The 21,871-nt window shown below is 40.8% G+C and overlaps 1 protein-coding gene across 1 annotated transcript in view; it reads left to right on the plus strand.

The window, feature by feature from the left end:
- Positions 1 to 21,871, plus strand: part of arhgap39 (Rho GTPase activating protein 39) — a 271,265-nt gene that overhangs the window by 198,072 nt on the left and 51,322 nt on the right. Inside the window, exons 4-6 of the mRNA XM_049588027.1 lie at positions 5,142 to 5,306; positions 11,035 to 11,220; positions 13,874 to 14,087. Of these exons, the coding sequence (XP_049443984.1) occupies positions 5,142 to 5,306; positions 11,035 to 11,220; positions 13,874 to 14,087 (565 nt within the window). The remainder of the gene's footprint in view (positions 1 to 5,141; positions 5,307 to 11,034; positions 11,221 to 13,873; positions 14,088 to 21,871) is intronic.

A 21,871-nucleotide genomic window follows, 5' to 3' on the forward strand; every position in this document is an offset into this window, starting at 1 on the left:
GGGTTGAAATAAACTGAAATTTCCCTTTAATATTACCCCCTTTTCCACCAACATTTCCAGGAACTTTTATTACCAGGAACTTATTTACTTAAGTAAAAGAATTCCTGGTAATCTGCATGTAGTTTGCGTTTCACCCATAGACTGTGGTTTCACCGCACCTCAAAGTTCAGCGCCGGCACAAAAGAACTGATACCGTTAGCGGTCTTTGATGATTTAGCCCCGGGGTTAATTTAGTACCAGGTGTTGTACCCATCCTTAATCAAAACTCAAACAAAGTGAAGCTTGTGGAAATTAAATAAAGTTTGCAGTGGCTGCCCGTACCAGGAAGTGCAGAACAATGCAAGTTTGAGTCCACCAATCAGTGTTTTTTTCAGGGAAAGTTTGGGGTTGAGGGAAAGTTTTTTTCCCCCAGATAATTTCGGTGGAAACGCGCCGAGGCTTTTCAGGAGCCCGGTTGACAGGTTGTATCAAATGTTGAAATTTCATTTAAACATCTTTTTTTCTGGCAGAGTTTTTGACAGTTTTAAGGCATGATTTACAAGCACACACTCACCGATCATCATTTAAAAAGCTCAACATCTCAAACTTTGAGACCATAACTAATTTCAGACAACTAGACAACTAGAATTTGTACCCAGGTTTACTATAAACTGTTTAGTGCAAGCTACACTGTGCGACATGGATAAACTTGGGTACAACATCAAGTTTGATGTTTGCAGACTGTACAATGGCAGTGCCTACTGAATCACAGGCTGCGATGTACAATGCATTTTCCAGACATTTTTTAACTAAATTTGTACATTTTTTTCCTCTGTTATTGGTCTACAAACTGATCACAGTTCTGTGCAGCAGCTGCATATAACTCAAATCATCCAAGAGAGCTAAAGTTACATGATACATGACCAAACAGGGCAGAACCGACCTGTTATCACTGAAAAAAACTGCGGTCATATATGTTATATATAAATATGTATTAGAAATAACAAGTTGACAACCAGTGCCTTACTGGTCACTTAAGTGATAAAGGTCCAGATTTATCAAGGCATATACAACTTGCCGATTAGCGCTACCTCCTGACAACAATAGTGGGTGTAGGTGTTTCTGTGATGAAATGGAGAATGCAAAGATGAGGCCAATCACGGAGTTCTTTCTTAATGCACGTTTATTTACGAACTCGGATCAACATTGGCTACATGCAGAAGCTATGTGTGATACATGAACAGAGAGAGACACAGCTCATATAGTAGCATGTGTGCTGTGACCTATACATGGTGCTTTGCCAAATTTAACTTGGCCTTTGGCCAACTAAAATTAGTCTAACTTGTAGCTGTCCTGGCGGAACATGATCCTCAGGGGTTCTTTGACCTAGTATCCATTGGTCAGTGAAGATATAAAAATACATACTAACAAATAGTACACTTTATCATTATCTTCCTAACATTAGCCCTTCTGAGTATTTGTAAAGATCATATCAAAAATATCAACTAACACTTTAACCTCTTGGTAAGTTTTTATAATCAGACACATGTAACATTACAGTACTACCTGCTGTTAGGAGACAAAGGAGAGAAGTTAGCCACTGCAGCTACTCACTGGTCACTTTTATCCTGTCAGGTAGGTAAATGATTCCATAAACACTCTTACATGTTATTAGTGTAGTTAGTCTGTCTGTTTTGTGACAGCTCAATGATTAAGGTCCTAAGAGACTGTTGGTTGTTGTAATTACTTTTCTTAAAAAATCCCCAAGTTGTAAATTTATGGTTTATTGTTGTTTGAAAAATTAAGCTACACAGTGTCTATTTCTCAACTTCGGGGGGGGGGGAGTGAACTCAAAATATACAAGCTATCTAAGGAAATACACATCAGCCAATATATTAAACATTAGCTACTTAACAGTATGATAAATTACAGATGATTCTGCCGGATAATAAACTGTTAAAATGACAGGTCATTGACAAGTAGATGACCAATAACAAGTAAAACTTATGTGCACATTTAGATAAAAAACGTCATTCAGCATCACATCATTTGTGTTTTTTTTTTTTTAATTTGGTGGAAGGATTTTTCCGTCAAAGGTAAAACAGTATAGATATGATGGGTTACAGTGTCATTTGCCTGCCCCATTAACTACAATAGAACTGGCACCAAAGTCTGGCTCCAATGCAAAATTCGAACGCCGTCACAGACATCATGACTTTTCCCTCTTTTATAGTTTACTTGACTCCAGCTCTGACAAACCGGGCAGACTGATGTCCATGTTCTTATATTATGTTGGAAATGAAATCAAATAAGCCTATTTCCCAAAATGTTGAACTTAAACTGAAAATGAATTAATTTTTCAATAAGTGCTGATATTATAAAAGAAACCCTAAAATAAGTTACAACTTTACTGTCCATCTCATAGTCTCAGCATCATCACAAATACCTCGAGGCTTTGGGGGTAATTGCTGTGGACTTGTAGTGTAGCATTTTGGAGAGATGGGCCGTAGGTGTCTTCACATTAATTAATTGATTGTCAAAGTCTTATTAACCATTAATTACACTAAATCAGAGATGTTTTTGTGGCGTGGTGGTGCAGTGGTCAGCACTGTTGCCTCACAGCAAGAGGATTCTGGGTTTGAACCTGCCGGCCAACTGGGGCCCCTCTGTGTGGAGTTTGCTTGGGTTTTGTCTGGCCTTCCTTCTCCAGTCCAAAGACATGCAGGTTAGAAAAACTAGTGACTTTAGATTGCCCATAGGTGTGAATGTAAGCGTGAATGGATGTCTGTCTCTGTGTGTCAGTCAAGCAGCAACCACCAGGGCAGAAAAATGTTAAAATACTCAACTTTATAGCAATAAAGAAATAAAACTGTTTTGGTCTCTATAGCTAATTTCAACATTCATGACAACTGTACAGGGGCTGAATTTTTATATAACTTATCTGTTTACATTTTATTAAGGCTTAAAGTTACACATTTGTCTCCATTAAAGTGACAGGTTTTTTGCTGATAAATGGTAAATGGACTGCACTTGTACAGTGCTTTTCTAGTCTTCCGACTACTCAAAGAGCTTTTACACTACATGCCACGTTCACCCATTCACACACTGGTAGGTGAGCCTACTATTCATGCTACCACCTTCTAATCAGTAACCATTCACACACACTCACACACCAATGGAACAGTCATCAAGAGCAATGTGGAGTCCAGTATCTTGCCCAAGAATATGCAGGCTGGAGGAGCCAGGGTTTGAACCGCCAATCCTCCAATTAGTGGATGACCTGCTCTTCCTCTGACCTCTGAGTGTCCTCATCTTCAGTCAGATTCACTCCTTGCTCCTTCAAAGCTCCAGTTTCTATATATATATATATGGTCACCTCTGGCTTCAAAAAAAAACCAAGATTGCAACAGCCAAAATGCTGAACTCGAGTCTTCAAAATGGGAATCCATAAACCAATATGTTAATGTCACGGTAACTACATCCATTATTTTTACAGTCTGCTGTCAGCCACTGACCAGGGTGTACCCCACCTCTCGCCCAATGACAGCTGGGATAGACTCCAGTCCCCCTGCGACCCTATTTCAATCAGGAGAGACACATTTTTTGGTTAGGAAGGAAAATATTTAATTACAAGTGGACATGAGAATGAAATGTGAAAATGTGAAAAGTCTTTGGCGATTAGACCCCTTCGAGATGGTGAGCTATCAGGAGGGTGGTGGATCCGTAGCCAATTAGGGAACCCCCCTGGGGTCTAGACACTGGTGGTGGTAGAGGAAGTGAAGAAGAGATGAGGATCAGATGGATGGGAGCTGATGATCCGGATGAGAAGAGGAACAAGTCTTCGGGTTTATCTTTGACCTTGGATGAGACGGCTGGAGGTGAACGGCTGGAGGAGGGGCGGCGATTCTGCCTAGAATGACAGCTAAAAGTGGCAGAGGAGAGAACAGATTTAAAATCTCGTAGTGACAACCTGATTGGCTGCTGGAGGTCGTGGCTAATTACATAGCTAGAAGAGTGCACGCCCAGAGGCAACTAATTGGAGGAAGCAGCGAGAGTGAGAGAGAAGGAATTGTGAATGAATGAGCACAGAGAGGTCTTCCTGATTGAACTTACACTGAGCTTCATAAAGGATAAGTGGTTATGATTATTATTGCCACATACATAGACTATCATATATTAATATATACTTGCAACATGCCACCACAATTACTGTTATTATTTTAATATTATTACTAGAATGATTGTTATTGTAGCTATTGTCATTACTGTCTGTCCTGCATCTCACTCTGGCTCTGGCTCTTTTTGTCTCAATTTCTCTCTCTGCCTCTCTCTATGTATCATTCATATGGATTATTGTAAATGTATTATGTTGATCTGTTCTGAATGAAGGGAAATCTTTTTTCCAGTCTCAGTGTTCTGAGTTTTTGGCTGTTGAACCCCAAAGACAGTAATGTCAGTCCATCTGTCCAACACTTTGCTCCAAACAAGGTCAACCTGAAGAGCTACTGGCCATATAATGATATGTTGTGTTATGAATAAACATGATGTCACCATCAGGTCAACATTTTTGTTTGCACAGTAACTATGTTATAATGTCATGGACAGATTGTTATAGAATCTTTACTTTAGTGACCCTATGCTCTGTGGTTTAGCTCAACTCGCAGAGAGAATTTAACGTGTGTATATTCATCAAAATACAACACCATGCAGGCTGACAAACAGTCCTCTCATGTCTCCATGGTAACATTATATTACATTTACTTCTTCCATCTTGTTTACTTTTTTCCATACAGTATCTATCTTGCAGCCACTTTAAGCAGGAGGGCATCATGACAGGCTCTTGTAGTGGTGATGTCCATGTCTGTCTTTGAATAACTTCTCTTGCATCTTTTTTTGTTGATCCACAGCTGTTACTTTAGATTGTTATGCCACTCGCTGAGGAGTAAATGGACTCTTTGTTGCACTGGAATAACCTTGTGCATATTGACGTATTAACACGTCAGTATTAATCTCAGTCAGCTCCTACTGAGCACTAAAAGAACTTTCAGCTCTCCAGCCAATCTAAATGTTCTGCAGCAGCAGCACAGAGATGAATGACATTGTCTGTTTCCTCTCTCCCACTCTGTCTGTCTTCCTCTTTCCTCTGTGTCTTCACCTGTCAGTCGGAGGACCTTGGAGCCTGTGCCCAGTTTGAGGCCAGTCGAAATGCCAGGAATATGATGCCGAGCGCCAGCTGTGGCATTTTCCCAGAATTCAGCCTGAGAAAGCCCTCCTCAGAGACCGACATTGAGAACTGGGCATCCAAGCACTTCAACAAACACACACAGGTAGTTAAGAGAATGTGTGTATCCGACTTTGGTGGCCGTTTGTTGCTATTTCTGTCTTAACTATTCATAAAATTGTCTCCAAAATGTTGTGGAATAACTTGTGATAATTTATCCTTATTTGTAAGTGTAGTGCAGTTAAAGACATGGTCATGTCATTACAACTTTGAGCACTTTATTGAGTTTTAACATTTTAGCATATATGTCGCATACTGTATATTAATCTGTTCAAATACGACTGCTAATGTTTTACTGGGGTTTCATTGTTAGTGCTGCTTAATATATTGTTTGTTATCAGCTGATCGGTAATCAGGTTTAGCTACTCAAGAAATAACACAGGAGCTGAGCTTAAGAGCTCATTCTTGACCTTTGAAACAGCAGCATGACAAAAGAAAAACTCTCAACTCAAGGTCCGTCTTGTTTCTGGCCGCAAGAAATTTCAGGAACATCTGCGTTAGACCTTGTTTTAAGATTATCGTGATTTTGTCAAAATACAAGTTGATCTAACCCTTGATGTTTTGTATTTGCTCTTCTGGACCAAAACTCATACACAACCATATTTGTCATCCTAACTGATTTAACAAAACTCAGACACACACAAAAACCAATGTATAACAGTTGGTATGATATCCTACAAATAACTGCCCCACAAATGACATTATGTAATTAATGTAAAGTTATGTTATGGTGGTTAGATTTAGGCAATTGAAGTTGCAAAAAACATGGTGAGGATGTACTTTCAAATGACTCAAACTTAACACAGTTTCAAACACTGGTCTCCTGGGGAAACTCCCAGGGAAAAGTCTTTTCCAAAGTCCACCACCCCAACTTGGCGCTTTCTTCTTTACTCCCGTCAGCATATTGGCCACGTGATTGCAGCCTTGCTCATCGTCACGTGGGATATGTATGACTTTTGGTGCATTACTTTTCGTAGGTAAACATACAAACGGTGCCTGAAAACAGCCCGCACAAAACTTACCACTGTTTGTTTGTTTTTTTACAATAGATAACCAGTTAGTTCTGAAAATGTTTAGAGATAAAGTCCAGCCCAGAGGGGTCCAGTGTGTTTAAGACTGGTTGCCATACTGTAATGAATCCCTTCATATTGTCATGCCAAGTGTACACAGTAGAAAATGTGACCAAGGGTTACTTAAGAGACATTATGGCAACAAAGTAGCTCACAGTATATTTGAATATGTTTTGAGTACTTCATCTTTAATTAGAAATAATTGAATACATTAAATTAAAACAAAAATAATAAGTACATAGTAATAAAAGCAACAGTTAAAATGTCCTGGGTTTATTAATAGCATGCCAAATGATGAGTTATGTAACCCAAAAAAACTGATTTATATTTATCAAGTATTTGAGCAAAATTAATTTAGATTTACTAAATATCTGGTCAAAATTGATTTATATTTATTGAGTATCTTGGTGAAATTAATTTATATTCATTAAATATCTGGATAAAAATAAGTAGGACTCACAAAATAAAATAAATTGTATCAACTCATATTTTAGCACACTGTTGCTTAATTCAACACATAATCACTAGGGGTGGGAATCATCAGAGGCCCCAAGATATGATATTCTCACAATACACAAGTCACGATACAATATAATTGCGAAGAAATATATTGTGACATATTGCTATTTATCACCTTTTTTCAACTGTAAATGATGTCCCCAAAAGAAAACTTTGTCATCATCTGTTTTGTCTAATAAGATCAAGTCTTCAGTCTTTTCATCTCACTTCAGCCATTTTTTTGCAGCAGCAAAATGTATCTAGTGGACTGAAAAAACAATGGATTATATTATTCTAGTAGGCCACCAAAAGTTTAATATGTAATTGTAATATTAATAATTTATATTAGCGAAAAAATCAATACTCTGTATCCATGCAATGATACAAGATTGCCACACAAAAATATCACCATACTATGCTGTATTGATTTTTTCCCCACCCGAATATACACTACTATTCTTATTTACCTTAAACAAATTAATTGTTTAAATTTAAAGTTTTCTTTGGTATCAAAGGACTTTAAAATCTATACAGTAACACTGAATGTCACTTTGTTGCCATCATTTTCCATGTCTAATCCACTCAATAACATGCCTTCTTGTTGCCACAGTTTACTGAAGTTAGCTCAACAGATCACCATGCATAAAAAAACACAGCAGGTTAACACTTATTTGTGCTTTATTTGTGCAGCTCTGTCAAAGCATGTTTATTCAACATTTTTTAAGTGCAAAATGCCAAAACACAACAAAACAGAGGGCTTAATTTTCTTGTCATATACAGCAAAATTCTATTCAGCTTTGTGTAGTTATTACTTTTGCACAGTCCACACCTGCTGCTCCTCTGTCTTTCAAAAATATCTGCATCTTTGTCCATTTCATTGATTTCTGTAATGCATATAATATAGAATAACTAGAATAGAGTTTAGAATTACATCCTGCCATTAGTATTACAGCTGAGAATAATGATTGAAATCTGTTTTCTTCTGTATAATGTCTGATATCTGCCCGCCATTGCCTTCTAAGATCTGAGATTTTAATGTTAGGCCCCATAAAATCCTGATGAAATTTAAGGTACTTTAATTTGCTCTTGGTCACATATATGTCCCTGTTGAATAGATCCCAGATCTGATGCAATCTGTCTTTGTTTTCCCAAATACCTCTAAATAGGTGTTGGTCCTCCAGTTCTGAGGTTTCTACAGACGGACAGAGGGATGTTGCTTGCTGTAAAGCTCTCAGAGGCAAATTGTGATTTGTGATATTTGACTTTATACCCAATTCAATTAAATTTATAAAATTGAATTAAAGACGGTAATGCAAAAACACCGGAGGAAGGAGAACCTCTGCACTTTAGCGGTATCATTACAACAATAGGAGTTTAGTGAGCACTAGCTTCCATAAGTTAACACAAACAGCATCATATTCATGAACTACGCGCAAGACAAAAGTTTTATCGTCTTTACTATTCAAACTCATGCTGCTCTCTCACACACATCGTTCAGTCGTTGAACTGATCAGGTATCAGATGAATGCTACAGAACAGGTCGACCACGGATGAGAGTGGATATTTCCACATACTGCTTGCTGACATAGTTACAGTATGGGAGGAGTAAAGTGACATGGTATGATTCTTAATAGGTGTGGTTAATATTCCTAATTTTTTTCCCATTTTATTTATTGTTTTTTAAGTCCAAAGTCACAGGTTTTACCAGAACCCTTAAAGAGATCTTTGTATTAGCCTTAGCCTTCAGAATTCCTACAAATACATTTTGTAACTGAAATTCTCTTGAATAACCTAAATTCTGCACATATGTTTCATTTAAAATCTTGACTGCAACTATTCATGTCAGATGTACGACATTATGATTTCCATAAAGCCCTCGTTAGTTTAGTGTGAAAAAATATGTCTATACTCAAGGCTAATAATACCTGTTTTTCACCAAATAAGCCCTGGTTCTTGAACTGGTTCCACTCAGGACTCTTGGGACTAGAGCTTTAATCTGGCTCAAAAAGTCAGCATTGACCCTACAGTTTCTGCACAGTTTCATTCCAAGCACGACCCACAGAAGCAGTTTTAGGCTTGAGTCCGATTAAAACCCAAGTTTCTACTGTAAAAGAGAGGTAAATATGTTAAATTTTTATGCCTCCGCGCTAGGGATGGGCATCAATTTTCGATTATCGATGACTGATTGTTAAGGATTTTGATCGATCACAAATAATTTTGCTTGATAGTCGCAGTGTTTCCCCAACAATGCTACAGGCCCAGCAAGCCACTGTGCCTACGAGACCCCCCGCCGGACCTATGCCAAGCAAAAAAAATCATAAACAGACGGAGGCTCTCATCGCTCTCCACAGCCTTCCCAGCTTCCCTTGAAGTCTCTGAAAACACTATGCCACTGAAAGACGGAAGTTTCGCTGAAAACTGAAGCCTGTAACCCCTGGCTGGCAACGGTTGTAAACACCCAGGGGTGAACTGTGCATGCGCACCATTCTTCCTCTTTGGGCTGGGGGGTTGAAGCTCAAAACTGGGGCAGCTGCGCTCTCTTGCGGCGACAGTCTGCACTGCACTCTTTTGCTTTTTCTCTTTTGAAACTCACTTATCAATTAATTGATAATTGATTGTTAATTTTTTTGATGATTGAATAATGAATTTTGATCATTTGCCCATCCCTACTCCACACCAGGGATAGCTGTAGCCTGAGGCATTATGTTTTCAGGTTGTCCATTGTTAGCAGGGGTGGAAATCCCAGGGGGGATGGGGAGGGCATGACTCCCCCTTCAGTAAAGCTGCCCCCCCCCCCCCCCAGAATAATTTGAGACACAATTGAACAATTTGAACAATGCAGTAGTATTTATTGAAAGCACAATGTAGCAGTGCTCATTATAATCGTGCAATAATGTGCTATTTAAATCTTAAAAAATTTAGTCCCCCCCTCCCATTCCTAGTAGTGGTATATCCCACACTCTTTACAACGGGCGGGGCTGCTTGGCAGCAGTAGTAGCGTGTGGCTGGAACCGCCCACATCGTGCATCGCAGGGTAAGATGTTCACTCACACAGACACAGTTTAACTTACACAAGTTACAACACATCCCATTTACTGTTACAACAAGCCCCAGGCGCAGGCTGATAATATAAACTGTCTGCAACATTTCTCCTGCATTGTTCAAAAGCCTACTCAGTTATCAGTGCTGCTAAGCTAAAAGCTAATGATTAAGGTCAGAGTTTAGTGATAGAGAGGACAGGAGAGCAAGAAGAGGGAGAGGACAGGACAAGAGCAGTCAGTGGCGGAGCGGCTCGTAGCTAATGGGTACCTGTCTGTAGGCTCTCCACCTGTCAGTGAGACAAACATGAAAGACGTGCAGTCTAACCGAGGAGGAGCGGTCACTATGCGCGACTATTACGCACGGTTGTGAGGTGCGCAGTGGCAGATCTCACAGCACACTGTTTATAAACCAGTTTACCAGTTTAATTGCAGGAAATGTTTAGTTGTTAAGCCATTTCTCATAAGTATAGACATTCACTCTGCCTGTTGGAGAGATAGAGAGAAGATCAAAGCATCAAATTGCGGTAAAAGATGCTGTATAAAAGACAGGCTACAACTTTTTTTCCTTGTCTCCCCCTGGTATTATTCTCTAAAATTTTACTGTTTATTGTCCCCCCCAACTATGAAATGGGATTTTCGCCCCTGGTTGTTCGTCCACCCCATCTTGTGAACGCAATATGTCAAGAATGCTAAGAGGGAAGATTTGGCACAAACATCCCCTTGGACTTAATGATGGACTGATTGGTGGTCTAGGTCACTGTGACCTTGTCTGTCTCATTCTTGTGAACATGATATTTCAAAAACACCTTGAGGGAATTTCTTTACATTTGACACAAATGTCCATTTGAACTGAAGAATAAGCTGATAAGAATTTGGTGATCAAAGGTCAAGGCCGGTGTGACCTCACAAAATAGGGACTGAAAGCATTTTTATACAATTGAGTTATGTTGATGTTAGGCATCCCTCTGCTATCACATCTAATTGTGCACTTGTTGCACTGTTCATTCCTACTGCACGCTTATCTGTTTTTTATTAGCATGAGAAAGTCCAAGCAGAGTTAGGAGGGGGCTGCCCTCTCAGTATCTTTCCCTGTTTCTCTGTCACTCCTCTAACACTCTGTGTTGCTCTTTTCTTATTTCTCTCCACCCCCTGCTTGTTTTTTCAGGGTCTGTTTCGAAGAAAGGTGTCCATTGCCAACATGCTGGCCTGGAGCAGTGAGCCCATCAAGAAGCCCATGATTGTCACCTCAGACCGCACTGTGAAGAGGGAGGCAGTGGACATCTTTAAGCTCATTCAGACTTTCATGGGAGACCGTCGCTCTAAGGCTGACTCCCTCTCTGTTGCTCTAGAGGTGTGTAGACAGCCTGAACCAGGGTCTTAACTGGAGGTCTCCCCTCCTCACACTTGTTATCCATGCACAGAAACGTTACTCTCACTAACTCCCTCATATCTCACCTTGGCAATCCTCTCTAGTGATTCCACTTTTTAATTACAAGTCTGATTTAGAAAACAAAGAATATGCTTTGCTCGCAGTTTCCTTTTACAGTACAGGCCAAAAGTTTGGACACACCTTCTCATTCAATGCGTTTTCTTTATTTTCATGACTATTTACATTGTAGATTCTCACTGAAGGCATCAAAACTATGAATGAACACATGTGGAGTTATATACTTAACAAAAAAAGGTGAAATAACTGAAAACATGTTTTATATTCTAGTTTCTTCAAAATAGCCACCCTTTGCTCTGATTACTGCTTTGCACACTCTTGGCATTCTCTCCATGAGCTTCAAGAGGTAGTCACCTGAAATGGTTTCCACTTCACAGGTGTGCCTTATCAGGGTTAATTAGTGGAATTTCTCACTTTACCAATGGGGTTGGGACCATCAGTTGTGTTGTGCAGAAGTCAGGTTAATACACAGCCGACAGCCCTATTGGACAACTGTTAAAATTCATATTATGGCAAGAACCAATCAGCTAACTAAAGAAAAACGAGTGGCCATCATTACTTTAAGAAATGAAGGTCAGTCAGTCCGGAAAATTGCAAAAACTTTAAATGTGTTCCCAAGTGGAGTCGCAAAACCATCAAGCGCTACAACGAAACTGGCACACATGAGGACCGACCCAGGAAAGGAAGACCAAGAGTCACCTCTGCTTCTGAGGATAAGTTCATCCGAGTCACCAGCCTCAGAAATCGCAAGTTAACAGCAGCTCAGATCAGAGACCAGATGAATGCCACACAGAGTTCTAGCAGCAGACCCATCTCTAGAACAACTGTTAAGAGGAGACTGCGAATCAGGCCTTCATGGTCAAATAGCTGCTAGGAAACCACTGCTAAGGAGGCAACAAGCAGAAGAGATTTGTTTGGGCCAAGAAACACAAGGAATGGACATTAGACCAGTGGAAATCTGTGCTTTGGTCTGATGAGTCCAAATTTGAGATCTTTGGTTCCAACCGCCGTGTCTTTGTGAGACGCAGAAAAGGTGAACGGATGGATTCCACATGCCTGGTTCCCACTGTGAAGCATGGAGGAGGAGGTGTGATGGTGTGGGGGGGTTTTGCTGGTGACACTGTTGGGGATTTATTCAAAATTGAAGGCACACTGAACCAGCATGGCTACCACAGCATCCTGCAGCGACATGCCATCCCATCCGGTGTGCGTTTAGTTGGACGATCATTTATTTTTCAACAGGACAATGACCCCAAACACACCTCCAGGCTGTGTAAGGGCTATTTGACCAAGAAGGAGAGTGATGGAGTGCTGCAGCAGATGACCTGGCCTCCACAGTCACCGGACCTGAACCCAATCGAGATGGTTTGGGGTGAGCTGGACCGCAGAGTGAAGGCAAAGGGGCCAACAAGTGCTAAACACCTCTGGGAACTCCTTCAAGACTGTTGGAAAACCATTTCAGGTGACAACCTCTTGAAGCTCATCGAGAGAATGCCAAGAGTGTGCAAAGCAGTAATCAGAGCAAAGGGTGGCTATTTTGAAGAAACTAGAATATAAAACATGTTTTCAGTTATTTCACCTTTTTTTGTTAAGTACATAACTCCACATGTGTTCATTCATAGTTTTGATGCCTTCAGTGAGAATCTACAATGTAAATAGTCATGAAAATAAAGAAAACGCATTGAATGAGAAGGTGTGTCCAAACTTTTGGCCTGTACTGTATAAATCACAATCAACTTGACAATGCTTGCATGCACAGAGCCTCATGTTCTGCCCACCACAATGCCACAATTATCTATAAATGGTCAATGCAAACCTCGTCATGAATATTAATATACATATTGTTCCTCTGGAAAATGGTAGCAGTGTTAGAAACAAAATATAGTTTGAGAGGCTGATGGTTGCAGCAGCTGTTAATGCATTCACCAACCCACCCACTCATCGATCCATCCATCCATCTATGCATCATTTATCCATCCATCCATCCATCCATTCATTCGTCCATTCATTCATCCATCCATACATACGTCCACCCACCCACCCATCCATCCATCCCTCCATCCATCCATCCGTTTCACACACATTTTGGCAGTGCTCAGAGCTAAACACAATCACCATAGTAACGTGCAAAATAAAAGAGAAAGCGTAAATACCCTGTAGGTGGAGGGTTGTGTGTGTAAAGCGTAGTTGTTACGCAGCCTTTGTAGACAGCTGGACTTAAAATTAAAATACAAGTGAATCTGTTGTGTCAGATGCTAGTGAGTCTGAAATGGTTCCCATGTAAAACAAGCCTCAGCAACCTTTCTGAGTGTGAATTAGTAAAACAATCACTGATAAGAAGTGTTACTGATATTTATTCTACCCTCATTGATATGAATAAGTTGGACAAAATGTTAGAAACATCTCATTATAATACAATACATTTCAACAGCAGCACAAACCACAGCCTCCAGAATGGTGATTAAGTTTGATTAACAACTGAAGTCATGACCTTTTATTCATAAGGAGACAGATACTAACAGACAGACTCCCTGGGCCCTCTGCCTGTCTCTGTCAGGTGGTGGTACGTGGTTGGAGTAACCAGGGTCTGCGGGATGAGCTCTACATCCAGCTGTGTCGTCAAACCACCGAGAACTTCCGCTACGACAGCCTGGAGCGAGGCTGGGAACTGATGGCCATTTGTCTGGCCTTCTTCCCCCCCACACCGCGCTTTCACACCTACCTGGAGGGCTACATCTACCGACACATGGACCCTCTCAATGATACCAAGGGTGAGGGAGCAACACACTTACACACACTTTGGATTATGAATTAGTGGATACCACAGAAATTTTGAAGTTTTCATAAAGTTTGATGGTGGTGGTGATCTCAGCACAGCTGTCTGTCCATGCACAACGTCACAATCAACCAAACAGTCCTCTGACGTCATCAGTTTGCTGCTCGTGTGCTTCTTTCAAAATTCCTTTGGGCTTCTTTAGAGCTAAGCTAGTTTTCCAAATTGAAGTTAGTATAATTTAACAAAATCCTCAGAAACACTGAACAAAATCCTCATAAGTTGCTGCAGGGTTAGTGAGTAAGCTTGCTAAATAGGTAGGCTATGCTAATGAGTAAATTTGGCAATAGACTAGAATATTAGGGAGTTAGTTTGTTAATTTTTTTTTTTTTTTGCAAGATCGCAGTTGTGGGGCTGATCCAGGACCATCGTCGTCATGTTGACAATGGATAGTTTGTTTATGTTGATCTTCAATCAATCAATCAATCAGTCAATTTTAGTTATAAAGCCAAATATCACAAATCACAATTTGCCTCACACGGTTTTGCAGCATACGACATCCCTCTGTCCTTAGGACCCTCACAACGGATAAGGAAAAACTCCCCTAAAAAAACCTTTAACGGGGGAAAAAAATGCTAGAAACCTCAGGAAAAGCAACTGAGGAGGGATCCCTCTTCCAGGACAGACAGTCATGCAATAGATGTTGTACAGAACAGATCAACGTAATAAATTAACAGTAATCCGTGTGACACAATAAGACAGAAAGAGAGACAGAGACAGAGAGAGATGCAGGATAGACAGTAATGACAGTAGCTTACAACAATATTAATTAAAGTAATAATATTATAATAAAAATTACGGCTATTGTGGTACAATACATTGAAAGTATATATTAATATCTGATAGTATACATATGTGACAATAATCATATGTGTAACAGTAGAACAGTAGAAGTATGACTAATGATAACAGCAGCAGCAGGAGGCATCTGGCAGGACCACAGCAGCAGCACAACCACACACATCACACGATGCAGGCACCGCTGCAATATAAGTTAACCTGCGAGACAGTGGAGCACAAAGGCTCCGGAGAAGACGCCGAGTTAGTGACATGCAGTATGGCCGAGTTAGCAAGATACAGTAACAGGACATGAGTGTTAGCGAGAGAGAGAGAGAGAGAGAGAGAGAGAGAGAAGGTGAGAAGGTGTCTGGTGTATTACAGGAGGTCCCCCGGCAGACTAGGCCTAAGTCAGCCTAACTAGGTACAAGACAAGCCTGAGCCAGCCCTAACTATAAGCTTTATCAAAGAGGAAAGTCTTAAGTCTAGTCTTAAATGTGGAGATGGTGTCTGCCTCCCGGACCGCAACAGGAAGATGATTCCACAGGAGAGGAACCTGATAGCTGAAGGCTCTGGCTCCTGATCTACTTTTGGTAACTTTAGGGACCACGAGTAACCCTGCGTTCTCAGAGCGCAGTGTTCTGGTGGGATAATAAGGCACTGTGAGCTCTCTAAGATATGACGGAGCCTGACCATTTAGAGCTTTATAAGTTAACAGTAGGATTTTAAATTCAATTCTGGATTTTACAGGGAGCCAGTGCAGAGAAGCTAAAACAGGAGAAATGTGTTCTCGCCTCTTAGTTCCTGTTAGTACACTTGCCACTGTGTTTTGAATTAGCTGGAGAGTTTTTAAAGACTTATTAGAGCTACCTGATAATAGGGAATTACAGTAATCCAGCCTAGAGGTAACAGAAGTGTGGACCAATTTTTCTGCATCTTTTCGGGTCAGGATAGGCCTAATTTTCGCAATATTACGCAGATGAAAAAACGCAGTCTGTGAAGTATGTTTGAAATGGGAGTAAAAAGACAAATCTTGATCAAATATTACTCTGAGGTTTCTTACAGTATTGCTGGAGGCCAGAGCAATGCCATCCAGAGAAACTACAGTGGTGTAAAAAAGTTTTTGGACACCCCATGCATTTGTGAAATATTGAATTAAGAATCACTCTTAGGTCTTCAAGTGCAATTTCTTTTAGTACAGTCACAGCCAAAATACTAAATAAATCCTAAAAAAGCCATTAAAAACTTAAAATTGATTGGTTCCATAAAAATACGTAAGAAATTTTGAGTATTGGGTCATTTTGGTACCAGTGATGAAGGTCGTTCTTTTTATTAAAAGACACAATTTTTGTTGCCAAGCTTCGTGTCTAGCCAGCACATTTGAAAGTTCTTCAGACACAAAAATGGCTAAAACAAGGAACCTAACACAGGAAACACGCCTGAAGATAAAGATTCTCAGCCAGGAAGGGTACAGCTGCCGCCAGGAAGGGTACAGCTGCCGCCAGATAGCCAGGAAGTGCAGATGCAGTCCTTCAGCAGTTGGATACACTCTGCAGAAATACAGACGAACCAACAGCTTGGAAGACAAACCAAGATCTGGGCGTCCAAGGGTTTCTTCAGCAAGAAATGACTGCATCCTGATCCGCATGTGCAGACAAAACCGCCGAATGATATCACAGGAGCTTCAGCAGCAGTGGCCAAACCAAACTGGTGTCCAGTGTTCTACCCACGCTGTACATGGCCGACTTTTAGATCATGGCTTAAGGTCCTACAAGGCTATCAAGAAGCCCCTGATCAATGAGAGACAGAGGTTAGCCCGGCGTCGTTGGGCCCAGGCACACAAGAACTGGACAGCCAGGAATTGGAAGAAGATTTTCTGGTCAGATGAGTCCAGTTTCCAGCTTTATCTTCCTCCTACTAATGTGAGGGTACGCAGAAGGCCAGGCGAAGCATTATCTCCAGCATGTACAGTACCTACTGTCAAGCATGGTGGAGGTAGTATCATGGTTTGGGGATGCATGAGTGCTGCTGGTGTTGGTCATCTCACTGTCTGTGATGGCACATTGAACTCTACCAAGTATTGTACCATTCTTGAAACCCACATGCTCCCTTCTGCGCGTGCACTGTTCCGTCGAGGTAAAAACTGGATGTTTCAACAAGATAATGCCCCTTGCCGCACATCCAAGGCCAGTAGAACTTGGCTGCAGGAGCACAGTATCCAGGTCTTAGAGTGGCCAGCTCAATCCCCGGACATGAGCCCCATTGAAAATCTGTGGTGGATTATCAAAAGGTCTGTTTCAAAGCATAAACCAAAGAATTTAGAAGAATTAAAAGCAGTAATTCAAGAAGAATGGGACAAGATTACCCCTCAACAGTGTGAAAGGCTCGTGGGGAACATGCCAGCCAGGATTAGGGCTCTACTACGTGCCAGTGGCAGGACTACTAAATATTAATTTGATGATGTGATGGTTTATTTATTTTTTGTTCAGTTTTGAACACATTCTCTGTTATTTGTTGACTTTGATACCAACAATGTTGAGAACTGACATATTGAAACTGTCAAGAATTTAGTTTTGTTAGTTTTTCTTGTAAACAATAAACAAAACAATATAATTTGTATTTGTTTGTATCTGTCTAATGCAGCCACACCTTTTGAAACACAAAAAAGATTTTTCCACTAATATTTCATGATAATATTTGAGATTGTGTAAAATTTTAAGGGTGTCCGAAAACTTTTTTCCACCACTGTATGTCATCAGATAAAGAGTCTCTGAGTTGTTTGGGGCCAAGAACAATAACTTCAGTTTTGTCTGAATTTAACATAAGGAAATTGGAGCTCATCCAGGTTTTTATGTCTTTAAGGCAATTTTGAAGTTTAGTTAATTGATCAGTTCCTTCTGGCTTCATCGATAAATACAATTGTGCATCATCCACATAACAATGGAAATTTACAGAGTGATTTCTAATGATGTTACGTAAGGGAAGCATGTATAGAGTGAATAGGATTGGTCCGAGCACAGAACCTTGTAGTGCTGCGGTCTACTGTTGGTACCAGTATACTGTGCAACACTAGTGTGAGAGAGAGTGTGCATGTCTGTGTGTGCGTGTGAGAGAGATAGTGTGCACGTCTGTGTGTGTGTGTGTGTGTGTGTGTGTGTGTGTGTGTGTGAGAGAGATAGAGTGTGCTCGTCTGTGTGAAATTATGACCAAGTTAACGAGTTGTTTTCCGACATGAGGGGGTATTCTTGAATTTTCCCAGTCAGAAAGAGTTTTTCTGATTATGGCGACGTCACTTGAACGCAGCATTCACTGCAGGCCATTCAGGTCTCATAGTGGGAGCGGGGCACTGCCGTGCTGACAAAATTATATATGTTAGTGGGGCTATTCGTCATGATATCAGACTTATCGGAATGATGTAATAATTTCCTGTTATGGGCCCGATAGTTATCGTGCATCCCTAGTTGTAAGCATTGCCTACATAAACTTGCTAATATTCTAGCCCACTGGCAAGCTTACTTGTAAGCATAGCCTGTCTACTGAGCAACCTAACTCACTAACCCTGCAGTAGCTCATTTTGTTCAGTGTTACTGAGGATTTTGTTAAATTGCACTGAATTTAATTTGGAAAACTAGCTTAGCTCTAAAGAAGCCCAAAGGAATTTTGAAAGAAGCAAAGAAGCAGCACACTGATGATGTCAGGGGGCTGTGTTTGGTTGATTGCAATGGTGTTACATGAATGCAATGTGACATGTTGATCCAGCCGTATGTCGTACTTGCCAAAATTACATCGTCTGTCTATCCACTGTTTTTGTCTAAATTAACTTTATTTTTGATATTCATGGTCCTCAGAGGATGGCTCCTAATAAAAAAATCCCAATTTACCAACAGTTTGGTCCACGGTATAGTGTAACAGAAACAAATGATGAAAAAAGTTTTGGAGGAACATAATTGCTGCCTGGATTGTCCGCACAGAAACGTGGATGGACTGTTAGAGTAAGAAGTGCAACACCTGTGACTGTGACACCAGCTGCATCTAATGTTCCATGTGAGGTTAGGATAAGAGATACTAAACTTTGGTTGAGGTTAGGAAATAATGGTGGTTGGGATTGAATATTATAATGGTTATTTATCATAAAATATATATACGGCTTGTCAGGTGCTTCAAGTTGGTGTTGACTTCAATATTGATCTTGCCACAACAAACTCTTTTAGGCCATAGAACAAACAACACAGTAAACAACACAGACACCTTATTAGCTGACATGATCAATGTGTCAAACATCCAGTACACACAGAGCAACATTATCATTCATTTGGAATGGGGATTGTGTCCACCTGATGAGTAAGTCCAACTCTCTTTTAACTTTGTGTTCTGTTTCTTTGGGAAAGATCTGTCTCTAAAGCTGCTAAATGCTCCACTGTGTTTACCAGTCTCCAACAGTATTTGCTGTTTGGTGCTGAGCAGGTGGTGTACAGTGGGTTCTTGGAGCTTTTTCACTGAAAGCAGCTGCTGCAGCAGCCAAAAAGGACACTACAAGAGCAGTGAGAGTGAAGCAAACAGTAAAGTTGTGTGCCAGACAGCTGAACAATAAGCTAAAACTACCTATATAAAGCTGAGGGAGGCTGCAAATTCTGTAGATTATTCTCTGTAAATTCATCACTATAAGGAACCCCTCTCACATCATTATATTGTTTTTACATTGTCATTCGGTATATCATTATAAAAAATATCTGTTATAGCCACTTTAAACAAGATCACCATCTTTCCAGACCTTTTACCAAAGACCTTGAGTTGCCCCACACAACCATGAAAGTGTTTATAATACTAAAGTTTCTTTGAGCAGATATTTTAGGAAAACAAATAAAAACATTGTCAGAGAGCATTTTGCCGATACATTCAGTCTGAAGGTCTTCAACTTTGCAGATATGTTCATTAAAAACCTTCCCTCCTTACAATGTTTTGGTATTCCTAAGCATGGGTGATAGCCGTGGCTGGAGGCGTTATGCTTTTGGTTGTCTGTCCATTCCATTCTTGTGAACGCAATATTTTAAGAATGTCTTTGGGGAATTTCTTCAAATTTATACAAATGTCTGCTTGGACTCTATGCTGAACTGATAAGATTTTGGTGACCATAGGTCAAAGATCACTGTGGCCTTGCATCCGTCTTATTCTGGTGAACATGATATCTCAAGAACACCATTAGGTAATTTCTTTAAAGGGACATTGTGTAGCGTTTTCAGTTGTTTATTGGCAAAAATCAATGTCCACATTCATAAATATGTCATCATTGGTGTATTATTACCTCCACCAATAATTTGACTTATTCTCGTAAAAGGAGAATTTTGGATTTGTTTTAAAGTAGTTTTGGGGTTTTGATAACGTTTCGCCATCTTGAAAATACATCCGCCAGCAAGGGACATATAGCACTACCAGGGAATAGCCCCACCTTCGGTGTTTTCGTTGACAGCCAGGCCATCACTGCGTAACTGAAAAGCCAAAGGAGAGCAGCAAGAGGCACTTCACTACCACCCTGGCAAATTTGAAAGCCTACACTACTGCAGCATAACAAAGTCCCACTCTTTGAACATAATGCAGGATCATGCATATGTGTTCTACATCAGGGGCGACGGAATCCGCATTGCCAAGAAAGCGCAAAAGGGAATCAAAAAGGCAACATGACCGGCGAATTCAAAAAATGAGGGTCAACATTGGGGTAGCTTTTCCCAGGTGGAAGGAGCTGCTGAAGGTGAAAGATTTTAAAAAGGGACGCTGTGATTGGCCTGCTGGCCTATCTGTCATTTTTTTCCCAACAGGCAGGCCAGGCCTATGCAATCACATGGTGAGGAGGGGGTGTGTCAACTTGTCTGTGTGTGTCTGTGTCTGTGTAGGAGCCTGAATGAATACTCCATGAAGTATCGGATGACATGGTTTCATCAATATTATCATAGCTTTTTGGTACACAGCAGCTGCCGTTGTTGCAATACGGGTTTGAAAAAGTGAGGTGCTAGAGTGCGCTATCCGTTTGAATGCAATATACAATTTCAACTTTAGATGGGAGAAATTCCTACACACACTGTGGCTTTAAATTTGGTGGAAACATTCACTTGTACTCCCAAATGAACTGATTAGAATTTAATGGTGGAAGTTCAAGGTCACTGTGACCTCACAAAACATGTTTTGGCAATGGGGGGCAATAGGTGGGAGCAGGGCAGGAATTTCATGAGGGCCATGGCTCTCCTGGCCTCCCAGTTTGGCCCTGTGCCCTTGAAAAAAATATCTGCCCTAAGGCCACAGTGGCCTTGATGCCCCGCCCGCACTGCCCCAGGTGATTTTGTGGTTTTCTCCTCTGGCTCTTTCGTGTCAACACGGCTTTGAGTCTATTGAGTCTATTGAGAAAAAAATAATGCGATGACATTCTGGAGTCTTATTGGGCAACATCAAATGAGACGATGTGCACATCACCAGTGGGGGGCTTTGATTCGAGCCTGGCATGAACCGCTCAGACGGGCTGTAACGACAGTTTGACACCAATCTATCACCGGCCAACCAGGAGACTTCATGAAACGCCTGGGCAGGGATCGGTACCGAGACCCGGTATTAAACAACCCAAGGCAAGTTTAATCAACACCGTAGTAAGCTCCACCATTATCTGCGTTACTTTTTAAAGTTTCGGTTTCATCATCCATCATTCTGTATGGAGCTTTATCCCTATCTTTATTCAAGAGAGTGGTCTATCAGTTTGAGAGCATTATTTATTGATTTCACATTCAAAAACCCTGCCCTCACACTCAAATAGCCTCTGCTTGCGCTTGGATCCACTCTGTTTCTGCTCAAACTGTGTGCTTGCACTCAGATACCATGTTGCACGCACTCAGATATCATGTTGCTTGCACAGCTCGAGCTTCGGCTTTTCTCCTCGCGCTCAAACTGTTTCTCTGCGCTTGT

Source organism: Epinephelus fuscoguttatus, linkage group LG10 (assembly GCF_011397635.1).
Source record: "Epinephelus fuscoguttatus linkage group LG10, E.fuscoguttatus.final_Chr_v1".
In the NCBI taxonomy this organism is placed as follows: Eukaryota; Metazoa; Chordata; class Actinopteri; order Perciformes; family Serranidae; genus Epinephelus; species Epinephelus fuscoguttatus.